Source organism: Vipera berus (assembly GCF_964194415.1).
Source record: "Vipera berus genome assembly, chromosome: 3".
Lineage (NCBI taxonomy): Eukaryota > Metazoa > Chordata > Lepidosauria > Squamata > Viperidae > Vipera > Vipera berus.
Window position 1 is genome coordinate 142863109 of NC_138204.1, and position 23883 is coordinate 142886991.

General features: G+C 42.3%; 1 protein-coding gene across 1 annotated transcript in view; it reads left to right on the forward strand.

The window, feature by feature from the left end:
• The window catches only part of MYLK4 (myosin light chain kinase family member 4), a gene marked incomplete at its 5' end in the record, with an annotated part of 45634 nt that extends 24259 nt beyond the window's left edge, over positions 1-21375 (forward strand). The window contains 8 exons of the mRNA XM_081325581.1: positions 800-909; positions 2323-2464; positions 5523-5593; positions 6671-6799; positions 13385-13537; positions 14783-14861; positions 15980-16046; positions 21222-21375. Coding sequence (XP_081181707.1) covers positions 800-909; positions 2323-2464; positions 5523-5593; positions 6671-6799; positions 13385-13537; positions 14783-14861; positions 15980-16009 — 714 coding nt within the window. The 3' untranslated portion in view covers positions 16010-16046; positions 21222-21375. The remainder of the gene's footprint in view (positions 1-799; positions 910-2322; positions 2465-5522; positions 5594-6670; positions 6800-13384; positions 13538-14782; positions 14862-15979; positions 16047-21221) is intronic.
• Between the last annotated feature and the right edge of the window lie 2508 nt (positions 21376-23883).

The following is a 23883-nucleotide window of genomic DNA, read 5'->3' on the forward strand; positions in this document are numbered from 1 at the left end:
AGAAACTCATTATTTTATTAAGCTGGAACTGTACTAAGAACTTGGGTGCACCCCACCACAATATATAGCCAGACCCTCTGGTAGCAACCAATCGGATTAAACCCATGCTTGCCTCCCAAAGTTGACCAATTGCAGGACCGGAGACGTCCTGTCTGGGTTGCTGGAGAACCGTTAGTTCTCCAGCAACGCACGTGGTAAGGTACCACAAGCCCAGTACATAACAATCTCTTTAAGCAAGCAAGACCCAGGATTTAATTCTTATACCTTTCTCTCCTACTCTTTCATGTAAAGACCTTAAGATATTTTTTTCCTCATCCTTCCACACCTCAACTGCTTTCTCTGATCTTGTTCTGGAACAGCATCAGTGTTCAGCTTGCTAGTTTAACCATTATAGACAGTTCACTTGATCAACAATATAAAGCAGGTTTCTTTCTTTCTTTTTTTTAGAAAGATGCCTTAGTAGTTCAAAGTCCATCTAGCTTAGCAGACAAAGCAGAGGCAATGCCTATCTGAATAGAGACCTAAAGAATGATAGTCATGGCTTCTTCTTCAAATGCAGTTGCTCTTGAATTCTTAGACTTGGGCAAAGTATAAATTTTGTTGCCACTCGAATATCGGGGGTGCATATTTCCACCAGCTGAGGTTCAGCACTTTGGGATGTCATTACATTGGAAAAGGGAGCTTTAAGAGTTTAACTAATATATGGAGACAGGAAAATCAACAATACTAAAGATGGCATTAAGATTTTTGCTACATTCTCCTCAAATGTAACAATATTCTTTCTTTTTTTTCTTTGCAGGATGAAGTGAAAAATGAGATTACTATAATGAATCAATTGACCCACATGAACATCATTAAGCTGTATGATGCTTTTGAATCAAAAAATGATCTTGTCCTTATTATGGAATAGTATGTATCAATTAGATGTTTGTTCTGCTTTTCTTTCTTAACTATGTCTGCAGCCAAAGCAATTAATGAGATTCTCCTCATTCTCCATTCAGTCAACAATGTGCTAAACACAGCAACTGTTGTTATCTTTTATGGGTGTATAGAGAATGTAGACAACATCTATAGTTTACACAGCTTATTCAGTTCCATCCTACAGTATATCTTCCACTTTCCTCTAATATACTTAACCTGGAACAGGTTTATAGAGATTACATAGTGACAGAACAGAAGTTAAGTTTTGGAAAGAAAAAAAAATATTCTACATTCACACTTAGGCAATTTTTTTATTAGGATCAATATTATCCATACTTACTACTTCTGAGTCGCGGTGGTGCAGTGATTAGAATGCAGAACTGCAGGCTACTTCTGCTGATTGCTGGCTGCCAGCAATTCAGCAGTCTGAGTCTCACCAGCTCAAGGTTGACTCAGCCTTCCATCCTTCTGAGGTCGGTAAAATGAGGGCCCAGACTGTTGGGGGCAATATGCTGACTCTATAAACTGCTCACAGCGGGCTATAAAGCAGTGTGAAGCGGTATATAAGTTTAAGTGCTATTGCTTATTGCTATTCAGTGCAGGTATTTACAGATTCAAAATTGGAAACCATGTAGAGGTTGGATCCACTTCTGTTTGAATATGGATGTTTTGAAACACTACAATTTGATTGGGGTGTTTGAATTTTTACATGCAACCTGACAAGGGGAGGGTGATGTTGGAAGTATGAACTAGATTGGCAACATTTTCAGTGAAAGGTGCTTAGATATATCAGGGATTCAACTTTTGCATGTAAAGCATGTGCTTTACTACTGAAGTATATCAGTAGTATGATCCTCTAGTGCACTATCAGTATATAGTGCACTAGAGGATCATACTGTTCTTAAACTCTCTCTCTCTCTCTCTCTGCCTGAAGAGTTCTAAGGTAGACCTCACCATTTGGAGAATAAATGCCATACTTAGATTTCTGCACATCTATGATCTCCAGTAATTGTTTACTCACTGAAAACTGTACATTTAGCTTATTGCAAATCTCTTGACATTCACTCCTTGAAATACTCCACCTTCAATAAAAATAAAGCTGTTGACAGTTTGTTTTGGAATTACGATCAAAAAGTATATTCTACATCAGGTAATAACCAAATCCTGAAAGATTCATTGCAGTTTGTTTTGTACGTAGCCAATTTATGAGAGTCTATGTCTGCATGTACATAGTCACATGGGAAACAAACATTTCTGACCAGCCTTCCCAATTCCAGTGTTTTCTTATAATCCTAGATAGTATGGACATGTGGAGCATGCCAGGTTGGAGAATATTGTTCTTGAATGTGAAATTTTCAGCAGACTGAATTACGAATTAAGTCTATCTGTCTCTCTTTTCAGTGTGGAAGGAGGGGAACTGTTTGATCGGATTCTTGATGAGAACTCCAACTTGACAGAGATGGAAGCCATCTTATTCATAAAACAAATCTGTGAAGGGATTCAGTACATGCATCAAATGTATATTCTCCATTTGGACCTGAAGGTGCGGTGCATTTGTTGTACTTCCTATGCAAAAAAAAAGTATATACTAGACTGAACATCTTAGAATTCAGTATTATGATACCAGTTGATGACCCTTTTTGATTTGGAGCACTGAGTATCATGAATAGACTCAAATTTCAGATAATAAAAGCATATTAGGAGTGGGGATAGAATTTTAGAACCCAGATTGTCCTTTATCCTTAGAACTTGTAGGCAATGGTTAGAACATCTACTCAGGCTGAGGACTATTGTTTTAGCAGTAATCCACCACATTTCAGTGAATTAGAAGAAGGTCCAAGGGCCACAAGAAAGCAGTTAAAATGATCCATCCTGCCGTAAGATCAATTGCACTGGGGAACAACTTTTCTGTCTCCTGTTTGCTGTGATTGTACTACACTGTCTTTCAGCGTGCCATAGTGCTGAAAAGCAAAGTGAAGTTCAAATGTTAGGCAACTTGAATCTTCTCTCTGCTCTGCAGTATTCCTTCCTTTTCTTGGTGTGGTAGCTCTCCGGACAGCGGAAAAGGATAGTTGCTAATACTAAGAAAATAACTATTCCTATCGTGGCCTAAATTCTTAAGGCAAGAGATTAAGTGGATGGATAGATGAATGATAGGACAGAATATTTTATTTGGCCATGTGATTAGATCCACAAGGGACCTGTCTCCAGTGCAGAAGCTCTCAGTGTACATGCAAAGCAACAGAGTAATAATAATCGTAACAATGATACCAGTAAGACGGGTAGTATTGAAGATGATAAGGGCAACCATAATACGATAGCCATGCAACATGGGTATTATACTTAGATGTAAGACAGTTCTGTGAGAATTAGGTGTTCAGTAGAGTGATGGCACTGAGGGAATAAACTATCCTGCGTCTAGTTGTTTTGGCATGCAATGCCCTACAGCGGCATCCTGAGGAGTTGAAACAATTTATGTCCAGGATGTGAGGGGATCTGTAGATATTTTCTCAACCCTCCTTCTGACCCACAGTATATGCAGATTTTGTATGGAAGTCAGGCTGGTTGCAACTGTTTTTTTTCCACACTCCTAACTATTTGTTGGTATCTGTACTTGTCCTGTTTGGTTGCTGTACCAAGTCAGACAGTTATAGAAATACAAATGACGGACCCAATAATTTCTCTGTAGAACTGTATCAACATTTCCTGGGGCAGTCTGAACTAGAACTTCCTGAGTTGATTCAGGAAGAACATTCTTTGTTGCGCGCCTTTTTAATGATGTTCTAATGACATTTCGAATCCTTTGGGAGATTAAAGGTAAAGGTAAAGGTTCCCCCGCACATGCGTGCTAGTCGTTTCTAGGGGCCAGTGCTCATCTCCGTTTCAAAGCCGAAGAGTCAGCGCTTGTCCGAGGACGTCTCCGTGGTCATGTGGCTGGCATGACTAGATGCCAGAGGCGCATGGAACGCTGTTACCATAGTGGTCCCTATTTTTCTACTTGCATTTTTACGTGCTTTCGAACTGCTAGGTTGGCAGAAGCTGGGACAAGTAACAGGCACTCACTCTGCTACGCGGCACTCGGGATTCGACCCGCCAAACTGCCGACCTTCTGATCGACAGGCTCAGCTTCCTAACCCACTGAGCCACCGCATCCCCTTTTGGGGGAATTATAGAACCCCAAAACCTGAAGAACTCTGCTGCTGGTGGTAGTATCAGACAAAAGTTCTATCAACTTTCTATAAACAATGGGAATTTACGAGGCATACATTTGATGGTGAGGCCGTAGCAGATGTCAAACCATATTCTCCATTGAATCAAGAACTGTCCCTGAAGTTATCTTCCTCTAGGAAGAGAAGCTATTGGGCCTTGTTGCATTGTAAACATTTATTTATTTAGGCATCCAGTGCCTTGGTTGTCTCTAAATCAGAGCCATGTATTTGGCTACTTAGCTTGCTGAATGTGATCCCAAATAATTGAATAACTTGGTGAGAGTAAATGCATATTATGTTACTTGAACGTCACTCTATTTTCACTTCTACAACACTAAAACCATTAGGAAAAACTCAGTTGCCTGTGGCCAAAGAAAAATCTAATTTTTGTTCCTGCCAAACCTCTCTGCAAAAATCACCAAGTCTGGATTTAAAGAGGGACAATATCAATTTTTCCTTTTTGTTGATTCTTATTTCATTGGATAAAGTCGTTTTTAATTACCAAATTGCTTAATTGAAATACCAATTTGCTACATTATCTAGTTATGTATTTTTATCAGATGTTGGAATATTTAGTTCTATGAGTGTAACTGAGTGAAAATCTGGTTAAATCTGTATCTTATCTGGTTTGGGGATTCAGCCCAGAATTTACTTTGGAGTATTTCTGTGATATAGATGTTCATGACTTATTTTTCTGTAAATATTTGTAAATTTGGGGGGAGGGGAAGGAACTCCAAGGGAGGGGTTATTGTTTGAAGGCTGGCATCACAAAGGAAACTGTTGTCTAGCTAAACTTGTAAGTAACATTTCAAAGTTTGAGTCCAACATTAATTTATGAAGCAGAACCAATGGAACCAGTATTTGAATAAGTTAGCTCTTTATCTACAATAGTTCTTATCGCCTATAATAGCTAATATTAGTTAATAATTAATTTCTGCGCAGTTCACAAGTTTACCTGGTGTTAATCCGTCATATTTGGTTTGTTGAAGAATAAACTAAGAAGTTCAACTGCGCAGAAAAGTATTAAAGCAATGTTTTCTGAAATACCCCAATATCAGCACACAATGGGCTGCAAATTACACTCCCTGATGTCCTGAAACCAGCCAAAGTGCTTTCATTTCCTTTCTGAAAGTTCACTAATGAATTCTTTATCTCAAATTTCTGCATTCTGTCAAACAGAAATTCCACCACAAGGGAATTGCTGCTCTGGTGGAGTGTTCCCAGCCTCAAATACCACATGATTATAGTTTGATTTATCCACAAAGCCTAACCTGCTATAAAACAACAGCATCCAGATGCGTATTTTTAAGCTCTGGTGTATTTTTAACACCAGATCCTAGAGCATTTCATTCACCGTTTCTCATAAATGTGCACTTTTATTTCTTCTGACAGCCTGAGAATATCATGTGTGTGAATCGAGCGGCATTTCAAATAAAGATTATTGACTTTGGGCTGGCAAGAAGGTATGTTGTTTTAATCAAATAGTCAGCAGCTCTCATTTTCTCAAATTGAAATCTATTTCAGTTGGATGCCATGTTTTTGGGACAAACCAGGTTAAATAAGAAGGGAAGTGTCTTTAGTTTAAAGAGAAGAGGGCTGACCTTGGATAACATTGCTCTAGTTTAGATACTGCAGAACGTGGACCTGAAATCTTCACAGAAAAGTTCTGTATGTTTCTTCTGTCATTTTTTTAAACAACAAAAGAATTAGCCAGTGAATTTTTGTTCTTATTGGAGGGGGAAGGAGGCTGGTAGAATAAACAGTGACATGTTCAAATGAGGCCAAAATCATGGGTAAAAGTCATCAAAGTGAGCCTTTCATTCTGAAAGCCTTCACCACTTTCGAATGGCACTTATTTAACATCATAACTTAAATCATAAGCCCTTCTCAAGAGGCCATCCTTAGACCCAACAGCAGGGCTTTTTTCCTCATAGAACGCTCAGAACGGGGTTCCGGCACCTTTTTTGGATGGAACCTTGTAGGGTAGGCAAGGCAGGTTGTATGACATGTGTGAGTTCCGGCACCTTTTTCTTTTACAAAAAAAGCACTGCCCAACAGTATTGGAGAACTTTTGTCCAGTCTCCAACCTTCTCTTTGAGGGAAGGTTGTTGAGAACATGTTTCGCTCGCAGTTACAAAGAACCCTGGATGAAGCGAATTTTCTAGACCTTTTCAATCTGGGTTCAGAACATAGCACAGCACTGAAACAACATTGGTTTATGACTTATGGGAGGATCAGGATGGTGCAACCATTCTGAGCCTCCTGGACTTCTCAGCAGCCTTTGGTATTATCAACCAAGTTATCCTTCCCTCCAACTTCTCCCATCAATAAAAACATCTGCTAAATAACCTGATCAAATTCTCCCTCTTAGATACTTGAAATCCTAAAGAAATCTTCCCCACCTTAATACCCCCTGATGGTGACTACTAGGAAAGTTATAATTCCTAGCTAGAAAAATTGTTGAAGTATTATTATGTGCTATAAAAGTCTTATTTGCTGCTACTGTTTTCCATGGATTTTTGTCTGTTTTGTTTCTATAGATACAAACCAAGGGAAAAACTTAAGGTCAACTTTGGCACTCCAGAATTTCTTGCTCCTGAAGTTGTGAACTATGATTTTGTATCTTTTCCTACTGATATGTGGAGCATTGGTGTCATTGCCTACATGTTGTAAGTTGAACTAAATTCTAAATATTAGGATTGCGAGTGCTTCCAGATGAAATTTTTATTGTGCAGTCACATAATTTTATTGGGACATGGAATTTTATTGGATGAGGACAGATAACGATAATGGCAATTTTCTTTATTTATTTTTAAAATTTATTGGCCGCCCATCTTAACACACTGTAACTCTAGGCAGCTTACAATATTAAAATATAAAACTGTATAAAATCAAATAATATAAGTACAATACTATATAAAAAAAATCAAGCTAGCTAAAAAGATGGGGACAGAGGGAAGTATGAAGAGAAGAGAAGGGGTGGGATCTGTTGTTAATCAATCACTGTGAAACCCCTCCGTTGGAGCCTCAAGTCAACTGGAAGAGCCAGGACTTTAAGCCCTTATGGAAAGTAACTAGGGTTGGAGATGACCTTACTCCAGCAAGGAGGGTAAGATGTTCTGAGAACACCTTCCATTATTCCCCATGCTAGAGAATCTGTTAGGTAGAAAAGATTGATGGCATAATACTTTGTGACTGATGAGAAAAACACATCTTCCTTCCCCTGTCCTTACCACTTTCTACAGAGGGAAGATTGAAAGCTTCCTGTCATATTGCATTACAGTCTGGTTTGGAAGCATCACCGCTTCAGATAGGAAGGCGGTGCAGAGTGTGGTGAGGATGGTTGAACAGATTATTGGCAGTTCCCTCCCTTCCATCCAGGACATAGCATATAAGTGTTGCTTGAGCAGGGTCTGTAAGATTGTCTGGGACACTACACATCCTCTTCATGACCTGTTTTCCTTGTTACCTTCTGGGAGGATGCTTCCTTTGTATCCGAGGCAGAACATCAAGGTTCAGTCACAGCTTTGTTCCATACAGTATTAACCTTGTGAACTCTAATGCTTCCTCCTTCCGTTATGTATTCAAGTTGGATAGTGATTAATATTTATATGTTACTTATATGTATAGGTGTAGGTCTAGACATATGCTGTATATAGTATGTTTAAATGTGTGTTATGCATGTTTACACATTGAGAGCAAGCAACTAAATTTGATTTTTAATGTGTGCCATTGTGCCCGCAGTAAAAAAAAATGACAATAAAGGTTATCTAACTAATCTATCTATCTAATTCTCATCTGGAATATCCTTAGGTTTCTTTTTGTGTCAAGTTCCAAAAATCATGGTGAACTTCTTTGACTAACTCAAATATCACAAAACAGTATACAAAGATGTTAGCTTATGAAGCTTGACTGTTGTACCCATGCAGCCCCTGACCCGGCGCAGATCCCAGTGGGCTCCATGGTTTTCCGTGGAGCTCCCGGAGATGAAGCGTTGGAGATGGGGCCTAGAGAGCTATTGGAGATCCAGCCGGTCTGAATCCGACCGATTGCAACTAAGGTCCTCTACAAGGTCTTATCTCGCGGCGATGAGGGCGGCAAAGTCTAATAACTTTGCTGCCCTCACCGCGTCCGCAGCTAATCGCCCGGTCGCCCTGTTCACGGTGACCCGCTCCCTCCTCAATCAGGAGGTGAGGGAGGAGCCCTTGCTGGGTCGTGCCAAGGAGTTTAGCCAACATCTGGCGGACAAAATCGCTCGGATTCAGGCCGGTCTGGACTCCGACTGGGCAGAGTCTGACGGAGGTGACACGAGCGGTCTTGGTGATGTTATCTGGGAAGAGTTCGACCCTGTGACTCTGGAAGATGTGGACAGGATCATGGGGAAGCTGAGCTCCACCACGTGTTTATTGGACCCGTGCCCCTCCTGGCTGGTCTATGCGGCTCGGGAGGGGACACGAGGCTGGCTCCAGGCAGTGATAACTGCTTCTTTGAGTGAGGGTAGCTTTCCTGCTGCCCTGAAGGAGGCGGTGGTGAGGTCCCTCCTCAAGAAGCCTGCCCTGGACCCGGCTATTTTGAATAACTATCGTCTGGTCTCCAACCTTCACTTTCTTGCGAAGGTTGTTGAGAGCGTGGTGGCGCATCAGCTCCCTCTGTTCCTGGAGGAAGCTGATTATCTGGACCTGTACCAATCGGGCTTTAGGCCTGGGTACAGCACAGAGACGGCATTAGTCGCGCTGGTGAATGATCTCTGGCGGGCTCGGGACAGGGGTTGTTCCTCTGTCCTAGTCCTATTAGACCTCTCAGCGGCTTTCGATACCATTGACCATGGTATCTTACTGCGGCATCTCAGGGGGTTGGGAGTGGGGGGCACTGTTCTCCAGTGATTCTCCTCCTACCTCCTAGGATGTTCGCAGTCGGTGCTGACAGGAGGGCAGTGGTCGGCCTCGAGGCCTCTCATTTGTGGAGTTCCTCAGGGGTCGGTCCTCTCGCCTCTCCTGTTCAACATCTATATGAAGCCGCTGGGTGACATCATTCGTGGTTTCGGGGTGGGGTATCATCAGTACGCTGATGATACCCAGCTTTTCATCTCTACCCCAAACCACCCCAGTGATGCCCTTGATGTGATGTCCCGTTGCCTAGAGGCGGTTCGGTCTGGATGGGAAGGAACAGGCTTCGGCTCAATCCCGACAAGACCGAGTGGTTGTACATTTCGGCATCTCGGGAAATTCGGTCCATTCCATCTTTAACCATGGGGGGTGAGATGTTACCCCCCGTAGATAGGGCTCGCAACTTGGGTGTCCTCCTGGACTCACAGCTCAGTTTGGAAGACCATGTAGGAGCTGTGACCAGGGGGGCTTTTGCCCAGGTTCACCTGGTGCGCCAGTTGAGACCCTATCTGGACCCGGATGCCCTGCGTACAGTCACTCATGCGCTCGTGACCTCTCGTATAGACTACTGCAATGCTCTGTACATGGGGCTGCCCTTGAGGACCACTCGAAGGCTACAGCTGGTGCATAATGCGGCCGCATGAGTTGTGATGGGGGTCTCCCGATACTCCCATGTAACACCTCTTCTCCGCAAGCTGCATTGGCTTCCAGTTGCCCTCCGGGTGAGATTCAAGGTGCTGGTGATGACCTATAAAGCCCTAAATGGCATGGGTCCGGATTACTTACAGGAGCACCTGCTGCTGGCGTCATCTTCCCTTTGTCCTGTGCGCTCCCACAGAGAGGGCCTCCTCAGGGTGCCCTCGATCAGAGAGTGTTGGCTTGCGGCCCCCAGGGGGAGAGCATTCTCTGTGGGCGCACCAGCCCTTTGGAATTAATTACCGGTTGAGCTCCGGATGGCTCCCGACCTTTGCTCTTTCCGCCGTGATCTGAAAATCTATTTATTTGAAAAGGCCGGCCTGGTTTAAGGGTTTGGGGTATTTTTAATTATTTATTGTTAGGGCTTAACTTAATTTAATATTACTTTTAACTTTTGTATGTAGTGCTTTTATTGCCCTGTACACCGCCCTGAGTCCTTCGGGAGAAGGGCGGTATAGAAATTCAATTAAATAAATAAATTAAATAAATTAAATAAAGAGCAGAAGAGAGGGGAAAAATGGCGATGTTGAAGGCAGAAATCCTAAAATCACAGCCTTTAGTGCTGTGTTGATGACCTTACAGTAACAGCTGAAAATGCAAAGATCTCGAGCCTCTAGTAATGAAAGGCAAGGAGCAGGGTGAAAAAAATGTGACTAAGATTAAATAGAAAGAAGAACAAACTAATGACAGCAGAGACCGCAGAGGGTTAGAATTGAAACGAAGATACGGTGATAGTTTATGACTTTTAAGCATCTACTATCAACCGTAAAATAAATCAACACTCAAGAAATACACTGCAAACTAGCATTTGATGGAATAGGAATGAAGACCCTGGAAAACATGTTCAGATGCCATGATATATCTATACTTACAACCATCATAGTCACGCAAGCTATCACATTCCCTGTGACACTTGATAACATGGGTGTCAAACTCGCCATGTCACGTGACGTGTTGTGATGTATCGAGACTTTTTTTTCACATTGCCAGAGCTGGGATGGACGCGGTCTCCGCATGATGCAACTAGTTATAGTTATAGTTTACTATATTTGTATACCGCCCTTCTCCCGAAGGACTCAGGGCGGTGAACAGGGCACATATAAAATACAAGGTACAAAAGTTAAAAAAAAAGAATTAAATACAAAGCCCAAGCTAAAACAATAAATAATAATGTAAAAAACCACAATAAAAACCCCAACACATCCCCCATCAGGCCAGGCCGGCTTGTTCAAATAAATAGGTCTTCAGATCACGTCGGAAGGAGCGAAGGTCGGGCGCCGTCCGGAGCTCAACCGGCAACCGATTCCATAAGTCCGGGGCGCCCAGAGAGAAGGCCCTCCCCCTGGGGGCCACCAGACAACATTCTCTGATCAGTGGCACCCTGAGGAGACCCTCTCTGTGGGAACGCACAGGGCAGAGGGAAGTTGACGACGGCAGCAGGTGATCCCCGAGGTACTCCGGACCCATGCCATGTAGGGCCTTGAAAACCATTACCAAAACCTTGAATCTCACTCGGAAGACAACTGGCAGCCAATGCAGCTCGCGGAGCAGAGGTGTGACATGGGAGTATCGGGAGACTCCCAACACAACTCTCGCGGCTGCATTCTGTACCAGTTGGAGCCTCCGAGTGGTCCTCAAGGGAAGCCCCATGTAGAGAGCGTTGCAGTAGTCCAAACGAGAGGTCACGAGCACATGAGTGACCATACACAGGGCATCCCGGTCTAGATAGGGCTGCAACTGGTGCACCAGGCGAACCTGGGCGAAGGCCCCCCTAGTCACAGCCACTATATGGTCTTCCAAAGTAAGCCGCGAATCTAGGAGGACTCCCAAGTTGCGAGCCCTATCTACGGGGGGTAATAGCTCACCCCCCATGGAAAGAGATGGAATATTCTGAATATCATGGGATACCGGTATGCACAGCCACTCAGTCTTGTCGGGGTTGAGTTGAAGTCTTTTCCTCCCCATCCAGACCCGAACCGCTTCCAGGCAATGGGACATCACGTCGAGGGCATCACTGGGGTGGTTTGGGGTCGAAATGAAAAGCTGGATATTATCAGCATACTGATGATACCCAACTCCAAAACCACGCATGATCTCACCCAGCGGTTTCATGTAGATGTTGAACAGGAGAGGTGAGAGGACCGACCCCTGAGGAACTCCACAAACAAGAGACCTTGAGGTCGACCTCTGCCCCCCTGCCAACACCGACTGCGAACGTCCCAGGAGATAGGAGGAGAACCACTGAAAAACTGTGCCTCCCACTCCCAATCCCCTGAGACACCGCAGCAGGATACCATGGTCGATGGTATCGAAAGCCGCAGAGAGGTCTAATAGGACTAGGACAGAGGAATATCTCCAGAGATCATTCACCAGAGCGACCAATGCCGGGCCTGAAACCCGATTGGTACAGGTCTAAACTGGCCCACAGGCCGGCAATTTGACACCCCCTGCTTTCTAAGAAGCAAAAAGTTAGAAGTAGAAGCAGTACAAAATTATGCTTTTGAATGTTGGTGTTGGAGAAGATTCCTGAAACCCTGTCACATAGGGAAAGCATGTTGCAGACCCCATCAGTTAAATTATTCTGACTGACAGGGTCCAGGAAGACAACTTTCTCTGCTGTCGCCCCCTCCTTGTGGAATATTCCCACACACTGTCCAGCCCTGTGGGCTCGACATTGAAGGGAGGGGGAGGGGGACACAGACAATGCCTGGGAGGAGGCCAGCGACGGCCTTGCCCTCCTCCCCTTACCTGGACTGGTAGAACACGCGGTTGCTAAACAGTTGAGCGGATCCACGACCAGCCGGCCGGACCGCTGTTCGGTGCAGGGAGGCATCAAGGAGCTGGAAGCCTGCCGCGCATCCCAACGAGCAGCTGATTGGTGCAGTGACATACCAGGGAGCCAGGTGCCTGCAGCGTGTCCCGACGAACAGCTTAGCAGAGCAAAGAGATGGAAGCCTGTAGGGCATTCTGCATTGCTGCTCATATTACTTCACACACCGGATGTTGGTTAGGTGGGTGGGGGGTGGAGCCAGTTGGGAAACGTATATGTAAGGCACTGGGAGGAGATTGCTCCCAGGCTAACTTTGTTTGTTGTTCCTGTGAATAAACGCATGCCAGAACATTCCATTATTAAAGCCAGCCACCTGTGAACTCTACTACTTGTTTTCTGTTGGAGCCAGGGGGTGGTAAGGACTTCTCTTTCTCTCTCTCTCTCTCTCTCTCTCTCTCTCTCTCTCTCTCTCTCTCTCTCTCTCTCTCTCTCTCTCTCTCTCTCTCTCTCTCAGAGAGAGAGAGAGAGAGAGAGAGAGAGAGAGAGAGAGAGAGAGAGAGAGAGAGTGTAGTGAGGCAGGCCTCCCCCTATCCTGGCCTTCTGAAAAGGAGTTAAAACATGGCTCTGAAGCTTCACGTGGGGAACCCAGAAAGGCACGGCAGCTGTGGGGCTGATTGGCACTCTAAGAACCCTAACCCTTCACCTTTTATCTACTTTTCTTAAGCAGAGTTCAATCAACCTTGCCTCCTTTTAGATTCTATTCCTTTTTAAAAAAATAATTCTTATATGCTGTTTTTATATTTTAATGTTTTTATTGTATACCGTCCAGGGTCCTTCTCTGTTCAAAAATGTTATGTTATGCTTAATGACCATGGTTTGTTTGTTTTTTTCCCTTCCTATAGGGTTACTGGATTATCTCCTTTTCTGGGTGATGATGATAATGAGACTTTGAATAACATCCTGGCTTGTAGGTGGGACTTTGAAGACGGAGAATTTGAAAATGTGTCTGAAGAAGCCAAAGATTTCATCTCTAAGCTTCTTATCAAAGAAAAATGGTAATTACACACCTATAATGTTTTGCTTTTAATACGTTGTCTGCTCAATTCCATTGCTACACACTGATACACAAAAATAATAATCATGTTTGACAGAATTACATTACTACTAAATGTACAAGAACTAAAACAAATTCATGATATGCCAAAAATGAAAACTGCATTTTATTAACAGGTTAGTATAAGGTGCATATTAATAGTTAGATACTAGTTACATAGTATTACTCAGTTTTTTTTAAAATTAATAATCCTGAAGGCTTGGTGGTGACTGATGTTAGTCATGATGGTGACTGAATTGGCCCAATAGGAACACCATAAAATCTGCAAAGTTCTAGGGAAAAGAAATTGCACAAATCACTCATTAGGGATGTACAAGTGGTCCTTAACTTACAATCAGTTCCTTAGTGTCCATTTGAAGATATAACGGCACTGAAAAAAGTGACTTACAACTGATCCTTAGACTTGCAACTATCGCGGCATTCCCAGAGTCAAGGATCAAAATTCAGGCATTTGCCATGTATTTACAATGGTTACAGCATCTTGAGGTCATGTGATCACAAGTTGCAATCTTCCCAGCTGACTTCTGACAAGCAAAGTCAATGGGGGAACCAGGATTTGCTTAATGACTCTGTGATTCACTTAGCAAAAAGGTTGTGAAATTAGGCATGTCTCATTTAACAATTGTCTTACTTAGCAGTGGAAATTCTGGAGCCAAATGGGATTGTATAGGAACCAGAAGATGGATGAAAATTTGTATGAATGAAAATTAGCCTAGATTAGGGGTCTTCAAACTTGGCTCTTTATGACTTATGGACTTCAACTCCCAGAATTCCTTATCCAGGGTGCCTGGCTGAGGAATTCTGGGAGTTGAAGTCCACAAGTCATAAAAGGGCCATATTTGAAGACCCCTGGTCTAGATGGACACTTTAAATTACATACATATCCTGAAATGAAGACTTGTATGTTTAGTTTTTATTCAGAATGAAATTGGCCAGCTTACTAATGAAGAACTTGAATAATGAACCTAAATTTTTGCCATAAATGATAAGCTTAAGAACACCGTTTCTGAAAGTATGTTTTGCTTTTTCCCCCCCCAAATTCAAATCTCAGGCTAAAGCTGTCTGTTGCTGCATCAGACCCTCATCTTAAAACACAAACATACAAGCAAATATCAGACTTAAATCTTTCTGATATTAAAAGTTCCTGTATACATATCACCCAATAACCTTGTTCTTTCCTATTTAGCTGGAGAATTAGTGCAGGTGCAGCTTTAAAACATCCTTGGTTGTCCAACCAAACACTCCATTGCAAACTGGAAGCTAAGGTCTGTAGATCTGATCAAAATTGTTATTTGCATTTATCTCTTAAGCTCTTTGTAGGAAGAAGTGATTATTAATTAGGCTGGTCATTATAAATGAATCTCCTATTCATTTCTACTATTTGATGACCAGATTATTGCAGGGGGGGGGGTGTTGGGGGATGGGTGGGGGACACTATTGAAGATATTCATTGTCACTAAAATGGTGTTATTATCTTTGGCCCTGTAAATTATAATTGTGAGCAATTTCTTGCAAAAAATGTTGATAGAGTACTTGCAGGTACATGCAGGTATGTAATTTGAAATATGAATGCAGCCCTGGTCATACGGTCAGATAATCTGGTTAGTTATCTTGCCTGTAACAGAATAACAGAGTTAGAAGGGACCTTGGAGGTCTTCTAGTCCAACCCCTTGGACAAGCAATAAACCCTATACAATTTTAGACTTTTTATGTACTTCTTAAACTTGCCTGTACTTCTTTAGAAAGGCCATTTGCATGCAAATTCCTTGCCTACCTGATCACTTTTCTTTTTTTCAAGAGGAAGGACTGAGGTAATTGTGCACTTGTAAAATGTCACAACCATCTGATCTCCTGATTCAAGATACTATTTGTATAGTGGATTTTATTTATTTATTTTATTTATTTAATTAAATTTCTATACCACCCTATTCCCGAAGGACTCAGGGCGGTTTACAGGGCAGCATAAAATACAATATAAAAATAATATAGAATTAAAATACATTAAATTAATTAAGCCCAATTAAAACAACATTTAAAAAGCTAAAACCCCTTCAGTCCAGGCCTGATAGATCGAAAAACCAGGTTTTCAGGTCCCGGCGAAACGAACGCAGATCGGGGGTGGTCCTAAGTTCCACGGGTAAATCATGCCAGAGGGCAGGTGCGCCCACAGAGAACGCTCTTCCCCTAGGAAGGCGCAAATGTGTCGATTTCTCGCTATATAAAGATAGCCAGTGCCTCAATAAATACACCCACTCTGTTATAGGATTTGCATTTTCCCCAGCTCAACTGAAAGCAATAAGAACACACTGGCAATTGCAGTTTGAAACGCATTATTATATGACAGGTCTTGTGATTTATTTTATCTTTTTTTTTGCTCTCGTAGAAGAAGAACAAATGTTCTTCTCCATCTTAAGCACCTGGTGTTCCATAACATCTCTCAGAACTGAAAGGTTGGTATTAAGTTTATATGTATCTATCTATGTATTACTGGCAAGCACATATTTTGTGGCCACCACGTGGAGGTCGTCTCAGATACTCCCACTGCCAGTTATGGCAGCATGGTAAATCTAAGCTATTCCTTCCTGCCATCACAGTGGCCAAAAGAAACATTGGAACTATGTAATGAACAGTTGCAAACTGAATCCACTAACTGCAATTATCTAGCGTCATTTTCTCACGCTCCCGCGTGTGCACTGGCTTTCCGTAAATACCAGAAGGACACAGCATTAGATCAGCCTTCTCTTAACATTGCTAAATGATTCGTGATGCTCAGGTTAGAGTTGTTCATATGAACATGTATGTTTACAAACAATTCTGATGGAACACGTTAGAGATTAAAGAGAAAGAAGATTCAGTTTATTATAGAACATGGGATAATTTTTAGCAATGGTTAGGAAAACAAACGAACTAGTGAGAAATGAATGTGATATGTTATTTTGAATATATATTAGTAATTAGTAATATATATTTTGAATTATATTAGTAAGAAGAATGACATGTATTGATTAACTGATACTGTTTTTGATTATCGTTTTTTACATTCTCTACAGTTATCTATTACTATATTCACTATTGTTAATTGAACATATGTACCCGGACAATAGCCTGTTTGCTAAAGAATGAAAGTGTTATTGGGGGATAACCCCAATGTTGATCCCAACCCTGTTCTAATCCCAACCCCAATCCTGATCCCAACCCCACCCTAAACCCTAATCCCTAACCCGATGCTATTTTATCCCTAACCCTATAAAATTCAATAAAATCCTTTTAAAAAGAAAGACTGATGGAAGACAGGGAGGCTTACTCACAAGAAAAGGCACACATACTCTGCATAAGGGAAGGGGTGGGTGGGTGAAATTTGTCCCAAATACTGCCACAAGTTGAATTATATAATATATAAGCATATTACAAATCTGTGGGACTTTTATGCCCATCATTTTATTTTTTTTCGTGTGCCCCTAGCTACTTGGGGGTTGGGCTGGATGTTGAAAAACCTAAGCAGGAAATCCTGCTTAGCAATTTGAGATCTCAGTAGATACTGCACACCTATTTCCAGGAACGCTATGGAAATCCTAAGGCAGGGGTGTCAAACTCAATTTCATTGAGGGCCGCATCAGCATTGCGGTTGCCCTCAAGGGGCTGGGTGGGTGTGGCCTGGGTGGGTGTGGCCTACTGGGTGGGCATGGCTAAAGTGCATATGGCCTACTGAGTGGGCATGGCCAGCTCTACATCGTTTGCATCAAGGGTGCCTATGGGGGCCTGGGCAGGAGTGGGACAGATCTGAGGGTCTCTGGCAGGAGGAGGGTCTCTGGGCCAGGGCCAAGGCAGTGGGGGCCGTTCCCTCACTGTTTCCAGGATGGCTTTGCAGGCCGCATGAAACCACTTCACGGGCCGGATCTGGCCCCCGGGCCTTGTGTTTGACATGTCTGTCCTAAGGTCTCAAATCTTACTGTTCAAGAAAAGTTTAAATTCTTTGGAATCTGCATTATCACAGATTGCTTTCTCCTTTTTGTATTACCCTGCAACACTGTATATTAAGCCAAATAGTCTCTATAACTAGTAGCTTGGATTTTTTTAAAAAAAAACTTTGAAACAGCAGACGTATCTAATATTTGTCGTGTAAGCTTTAAAAATTGCCTCGCCTCTCTCTCTATGTGATTGTGATGGGATTTCCCTCAAAAAGATCACCCCCAGACTCATAGCTATAATGCCAATCAGTCCGTGTCTAAAATCAGGAGCTTCAATTTGAATGACTTCCCCATGAGAACTTTTCCCCTTTCCGTTAAAAGAGAGATCCCATGAGTGGCTCTACACTGCCAAGAAGCCTTGGGACCATAACTCCCAGAATTCCCAGCCAGCGTGGTTGATGGACCTCTGGCTGGAAATCCGGGGAACTGCAGCTCCAGTACAGTCGAAGGACAGCAGAGAGGCAAAATGTCTGTGTGTTTTTTTAAAAACAAATGTTTGATAAATTAATACAAAAAATATATACTGCTCAAAAAAATAAAGGGAACACAAAATAAGACATCCTACTATTAAATACAGTACATTGTGTTCTTTAAGTGTTCCCTTTATTTTTTTGAGCAGTATATATTCTTTTAAAGCACCTCGGAACTAGTTCAAAGGCACGGTTCTGCCAAGGCTGAGAATTCCCACTTTTTCAGAACTGCTTATTGTTTTTAAACACCTTGAATATTAACTATGAGACAGGGAGGAAAAATAAGAAGAAGAAGAATGCAAGCCACTTTTTCATTCAGAGGCTAATTCTGAACAGGCCATGCGGTAATATGAGTCCGCCTTGTGGGACTACAAATGTAATTGAATGGTTTGTCATTCAAGTATTTCTTTGTAAAGACGCCTCTGCAGAGTTTCAAGGCTCCTCGTTCACAGTGGGTTCCTGTAAGTTGCACTGCATGTTTCTATGTCTAAGCCACCGAAACCACATTGTTCCTAACCGCTTCAGACATGCATTGAGTCAAATTGGTGGGAGGAACCACGATTGCTTGATCCAGACAGGGATAAGGCAAAGGATTCTTATTTTTACCGGACCTTGATCTTTGGTGCTGCTTGAATGGAACTAACTGAAAGGAAGAAGAATCCACGGTTTACCTAAGTCCTGCCAGATGCTGTAGCTGAAGTAGAAGGTGGTTGGTTGGTGGGACTTTCCTTCTTAGCTGCTGTTGAGGATTGCTACGTTGTTGACTTTTCCCCCTTCCTATTGCCCTCCTATTTGGACACTATGCCAGATTTTCTTTGGGGTATATGGGAATCATGGGTCTAGGTTCCTGCAGAGAGAATATCATCTTTGCAAATCCATATTGGGGCTGGAGAGCTGCGGCAATAGTCTTGAGCCATACAGTGCTGTTTTGTGTAAATGCGACTTAGCTTAGTGAAGTAGCCTATTTAAATCCTGATCCCACAATGAATTACAACCGAAACAACTGTCAGTATCATGTAAAGGCATTTTCTTGTACTGGGGAAGAAAAGCCAAGTGACGCCAGAGGTTAAAGTATCTCCTGGGACAAGTAAAATACTCAAGCTTCTTATTGTTCTTAACTGCTGAGTCCATGATGAATTGGCCAAAGCAAATTACTCTGATTTAATTAGATATAATCTAGTTTAGATTAGATTGTAAAGAGTGCAAAAGAGATTTCAAATCACGCACAGAAGTATTGGAACAAAGAAACAATAGTAACTCGCTTGCATGTGTTTTAGGGGAAAAATGCAAAAAAAACCCCCAAAACCTAGCAGTTCCTCAGATCTGATTCCAGCATTAGGCAGAACACACAGGTCTCTTGGCAGGCCGAGAGCAAAATTAAACAGAAATGTTGTAATATAATATGCACTCAATGTCTCCTTTGTTTTGCTTGGTGATGTTGACTGCTAATTCATTCATGGTTTTTAAAAGACCATCACATCAGAGGACGTTTTAGAACTAGGCTTTCTTTGTAAAAAAAAAAAAAAGAATATATAGGGTAAAATCGAATGCAGTTTTTCTGGCTGATGAAACTGCTGGCCTCAATGGGATAAGACAGAGGATACGTCCTTCCCGCACAATCCTTTCATATTGAAACATTGATGAGCTTGAGGAAAGTGATCAGCTTCTAGCAAAAGTGAACGGTCTGGCTGCCTGTTTATGAAAAACCACACAAACATTTTGACCGCTGTAAGACTGAGAGTTTCCATATGCAATTTTGGATTCTGACCATTCAGATTCTAAACTAGGCAGAAGCCCCGGCTCCCTTCCAGCTTTTCCTCCAACATATACACAGGTCAAGGACTAGGAAAAATGTGATGGCAGGGACAGTGTAGATAGTCTGTATCCCTCACTCCATAGCATTGCTCAACTATAAGGAAGAGCAACTGGTAGGGGGAAAAAATTTGAAACGGAGATGAGCACCGGCCCCTAGAGTTGGAAACGACTAGCACGCATGTGTGGGGGAACCTTTACCTTTTATTAAAAAGAGGAAGGAAAATATCCCAGACAGGAAGAAACCATGTAGTTTGCTTTACTCCTAAGCTAACTTGCAATGTACACAAAGGGTTTCATACAAAAAGCAAACTCTCCTTGCTTTTTACAATGATACAGTCCACCAAATGGATTATTATAGAGCCAACTTGGTGTTGTGATTAAGGCATCAGGCTAGGCACTGAAAGATGGTGAATTCACCATCTGAACTCCAGAGACTTGTCTAGGTAAGCAGTCACACTGACTCAATAGCAAAGGAAAGAAAAACAAGAAAGTCCAGTTGCCTCGTGAAAAAGCATCTTTGGGATAACTATGACCTGGATGACTGAGAATCTTCATAGACATTCATGAAACATATTTTTCCTTTCTTACAGTTTAGACTTTGACTGGTCTTTCTTCCACCACTGAGGTGGCTCCTAGTTGTCACATAACGTTTTCCACTAGAGCTCCAATATCTCATTCCCCATGCTCCACTTCCCAATAATAGAATGATGGTGTTTATATCAAGGCAGAAGTCTCCAGCTGTAAAGAAGGGAGCGGTGATTCTCTCAGATGGAAAATGCTGAGAAGCAGAGAGCAAGAAAAGATATTGAAAGACAAGATTAAGTGTACAGCAGTGTTTGTGCTACGTCAGGAGTCCCCAACCCCCAGTCTGTGGACCAGTACCAGGCCGTGGCATGCCAGCAACTGGTCGGCACAAACAAGCAAGCCCCCATCCGCAAGATGCAGGCAGAATACAAAACCACCCACCCCTCTGGTCCATGGAAAAACCTCTCTCCACAGAACCGGTCCCTGGTGCCCAAAAGGTTGGGGACCTCTGTGCTACATCTTAAATTAGTCTGCTGCTCTCAAGTATGGTAGAAGGTGAAGTATAGTAGTAAATGGTCACCTATCAGACGAATCAGCTCTGTTCAGGGAATGCCCAAAATATCATTGCATTATTTTATTATGATTTGCAAAACACTTTGCACTGGACTTAACAACGATCATAGTTATGGCTGCTATCTTGCCTTTTTTTTTTAACCACACCTTGTAAACACCCTATGAATATTCAACACTAAGCTATGATTCAGTGTAACCTTTTGATGCATCTGTAATGCTTTTGGAAGTATATATTGTGGATTTAACCTGTGGCTTAATTCTGTTTCTTTTGCAGGAGAAGTTGCTGTGTAATCACTGCTTTTGTGATGTTTGGAAACCCAGATGAGTGGTTCTGAGGCTTCACCTTCCTCTCCTACTCCCCGAGATGACTTGAGGTTTTTACTAAGTGGACCAACAACCACTTGAGCTGCAGGATTTACATCCCAGTAATGCTGAGCTACTCTCTTCTTCTTCCCCTGCTTTCTTTCAGTCTTCAGTGGCAATTGGCGTTTCCAGGAAAGAGCGCCATTTGAAGACAGTACTAATTTGTGCTTGAGATTGGTATCTTTGCTTACAGTCAGCATGATATTTCTGGTGTTCCCAGAGTCAGTTGTTGAAAGTACGGCGAGATGATCAGATTCCTGCTCAGCTCAGCAACAGAGGTTGACCTTGATTTTGTGATGGCTGCTTTCAAAACTACTGCATTGAAAAAAAAGCTGTTAGGTGAAAAAATTGGGGTAAAATTATGTGTGATGTGTAATGGTTAAGACATGGCATCTCTTTTCCCTGCAAACACAGACTGACTCTGCTGTTGTCATAATAAGATGTTCCCTGGAATGTCTTCTTCACGCCGGTTGCTAACATATAGTAGTACTGTAATATTGTTTAAAGTAGGAACTTTAAAAATGGTGCATTTGGCAAGGATGGGTCTCGCATGCAGGTTTTTCTTTCATTTTGTTTGAATTTGCTAGCTTGTGAATCTTTTTCGGAGCCTTTGAATGTTCCTATTTAAAATTGCCGTAGGTTAAAAACAAATGGAGTCTCCTAGCTTCTGAAATTTGGTGCAGTGAAGGGTTGAGAGTTTACAAATAGGAGTTGTGAATAGCTAGAAACTCCCCTCGTGACCTTAGGCAACAAGCTGCATCTCAGCTTTAGCTTTGTTTGCAAAGGTAGGATGGGGCATGAGGTGGAGGAGTCGGGTGGAGTGGGACGGGCAAAAGGAACTAAATATGACATGTGCTTCATGATATCATCATGCAAGTGAAGGAACATGATCAGCATCCTTCGTGAAATGACATCGTGCTGCATATGACGTATTGTTGCATATACTGGATGTCTCTGCTCAGCCCATCATCTCAATAATTATACTAGCTTACAAACCCAGATTGTGCCTGCCAACGGCTTTGTGGCTCTCAACAAAGACAAGAAATAATAGGCGAACACAATAAGGCTAACTTATTGTGAGATACTAGAATTTTGTCAGGGAAGCTGTAAACTAAATCAAGTGAAGAACTGGTGGCACAGGGATATGCTGCAATTGTCAGTGGTTCTTTTCTTTACAGTGATCAAGAAAGATTTCAAGGAGATAAAAGAATTAATAGTTTGGGACATTGTAAGACTGAGTCTGAAACAGAATTTCACCCAAATTAGTTTAGTAAAACAATTGTTAAAACATAGAAGTGTTTATGAAAATTTGAAACAGAAGTAAAGAAATGAGAGACTTATGACAAAGTGGGCAAAAATGTTGGGTATAATACCCAGATGGAATAATGGGGAAATATGTAGCTGAAATTTACCTTATGTTATAATCTTAAAAAGAATGTTTATAAAGTGATGTGCCATGTGTATGTACCATTGAGATATATTTCTAATTTTTTTTCTCTCTCACACACACATCTATCTATCTATCTATCTATCTATCTATCTATCTATCTATCTATCTATCTATCTATCTATCCTTCAAATTTATGTTGGAAGCATGAACAGGAGGGGACATTTTATCATGTTTAGTGGGCGTGTAAAAAAGCTAGAAAATTCTGGATCCAAACCCATACATTGATTCAGAGGATTTTCAAGATTAATATACAATTGAAACCAGAGGGGTTTTTTTTGAGGGGGATTGATGGACAAAAGTTATGGAATGTTATTTCTGTACAGTGAAATTGCAGTAAGATTACTGTATTGATAAAAATGGAAAGATATGGCATTACCCCAATAGAGGGATGCTTGGTGTTAAGTCGCGTGGTCGCACACCGGGACGGACACTCAACTGGGTATTAACTTCTTTATTGGGGTCAGGAACAAGGCTGGGGAAAAGGGGTTACCTGGCATCTCTTTATACCTGCCCAGGTGAATACCATCCAATGGATTCAAACCTGGGCTTCCCGCCAGTGCAGGTGACCAATAGATTTAAACCCTGGCTTCCCGCCAGAGCTGATCATGCTTCGGGCTGTCAGGCTTTTGTTTGCAAGCAGGCTTTCCCGCCAAAAGCGGTTATAGCCTGGAGCTGTCCAGCCCCCTGCTGTGCTGACATCCTGTGTATGCTTTTAGTCGCATACATTACACCCCTTCCCCCATAGTGAGGGGTTATCCCCTCTCTCCAACTATATACAATTTATTAACTATATACAATTTGTTACCTTCAATTAGTTTCTTTGACATTTCCACTTCCTCCCCCCTTAGGAATGCACATAGTCCGAGAGATAGCTTGGAGCCTTGTGGGCCCTGCTTGACCGTCTTAGGACTGTTCCGACTGGTGGTGGTGTGCTGTCACCTGTTCCCCCTGGTTGCTGTGGAGGTGGTGGATTGTTGTGTGTGTGTGTGTGTGTTGTTCCAGGGGCTTGTGTAATGCTGGGGTTTAGTTGGCCGCTTTGATAGTATTGTTGAGCCCTTCCTTCGTTGGGGTTTGGAGTTTCCCTGTTTCTACTGCTGGTTTCTTGCCTGGCGTAGGGTTGCCC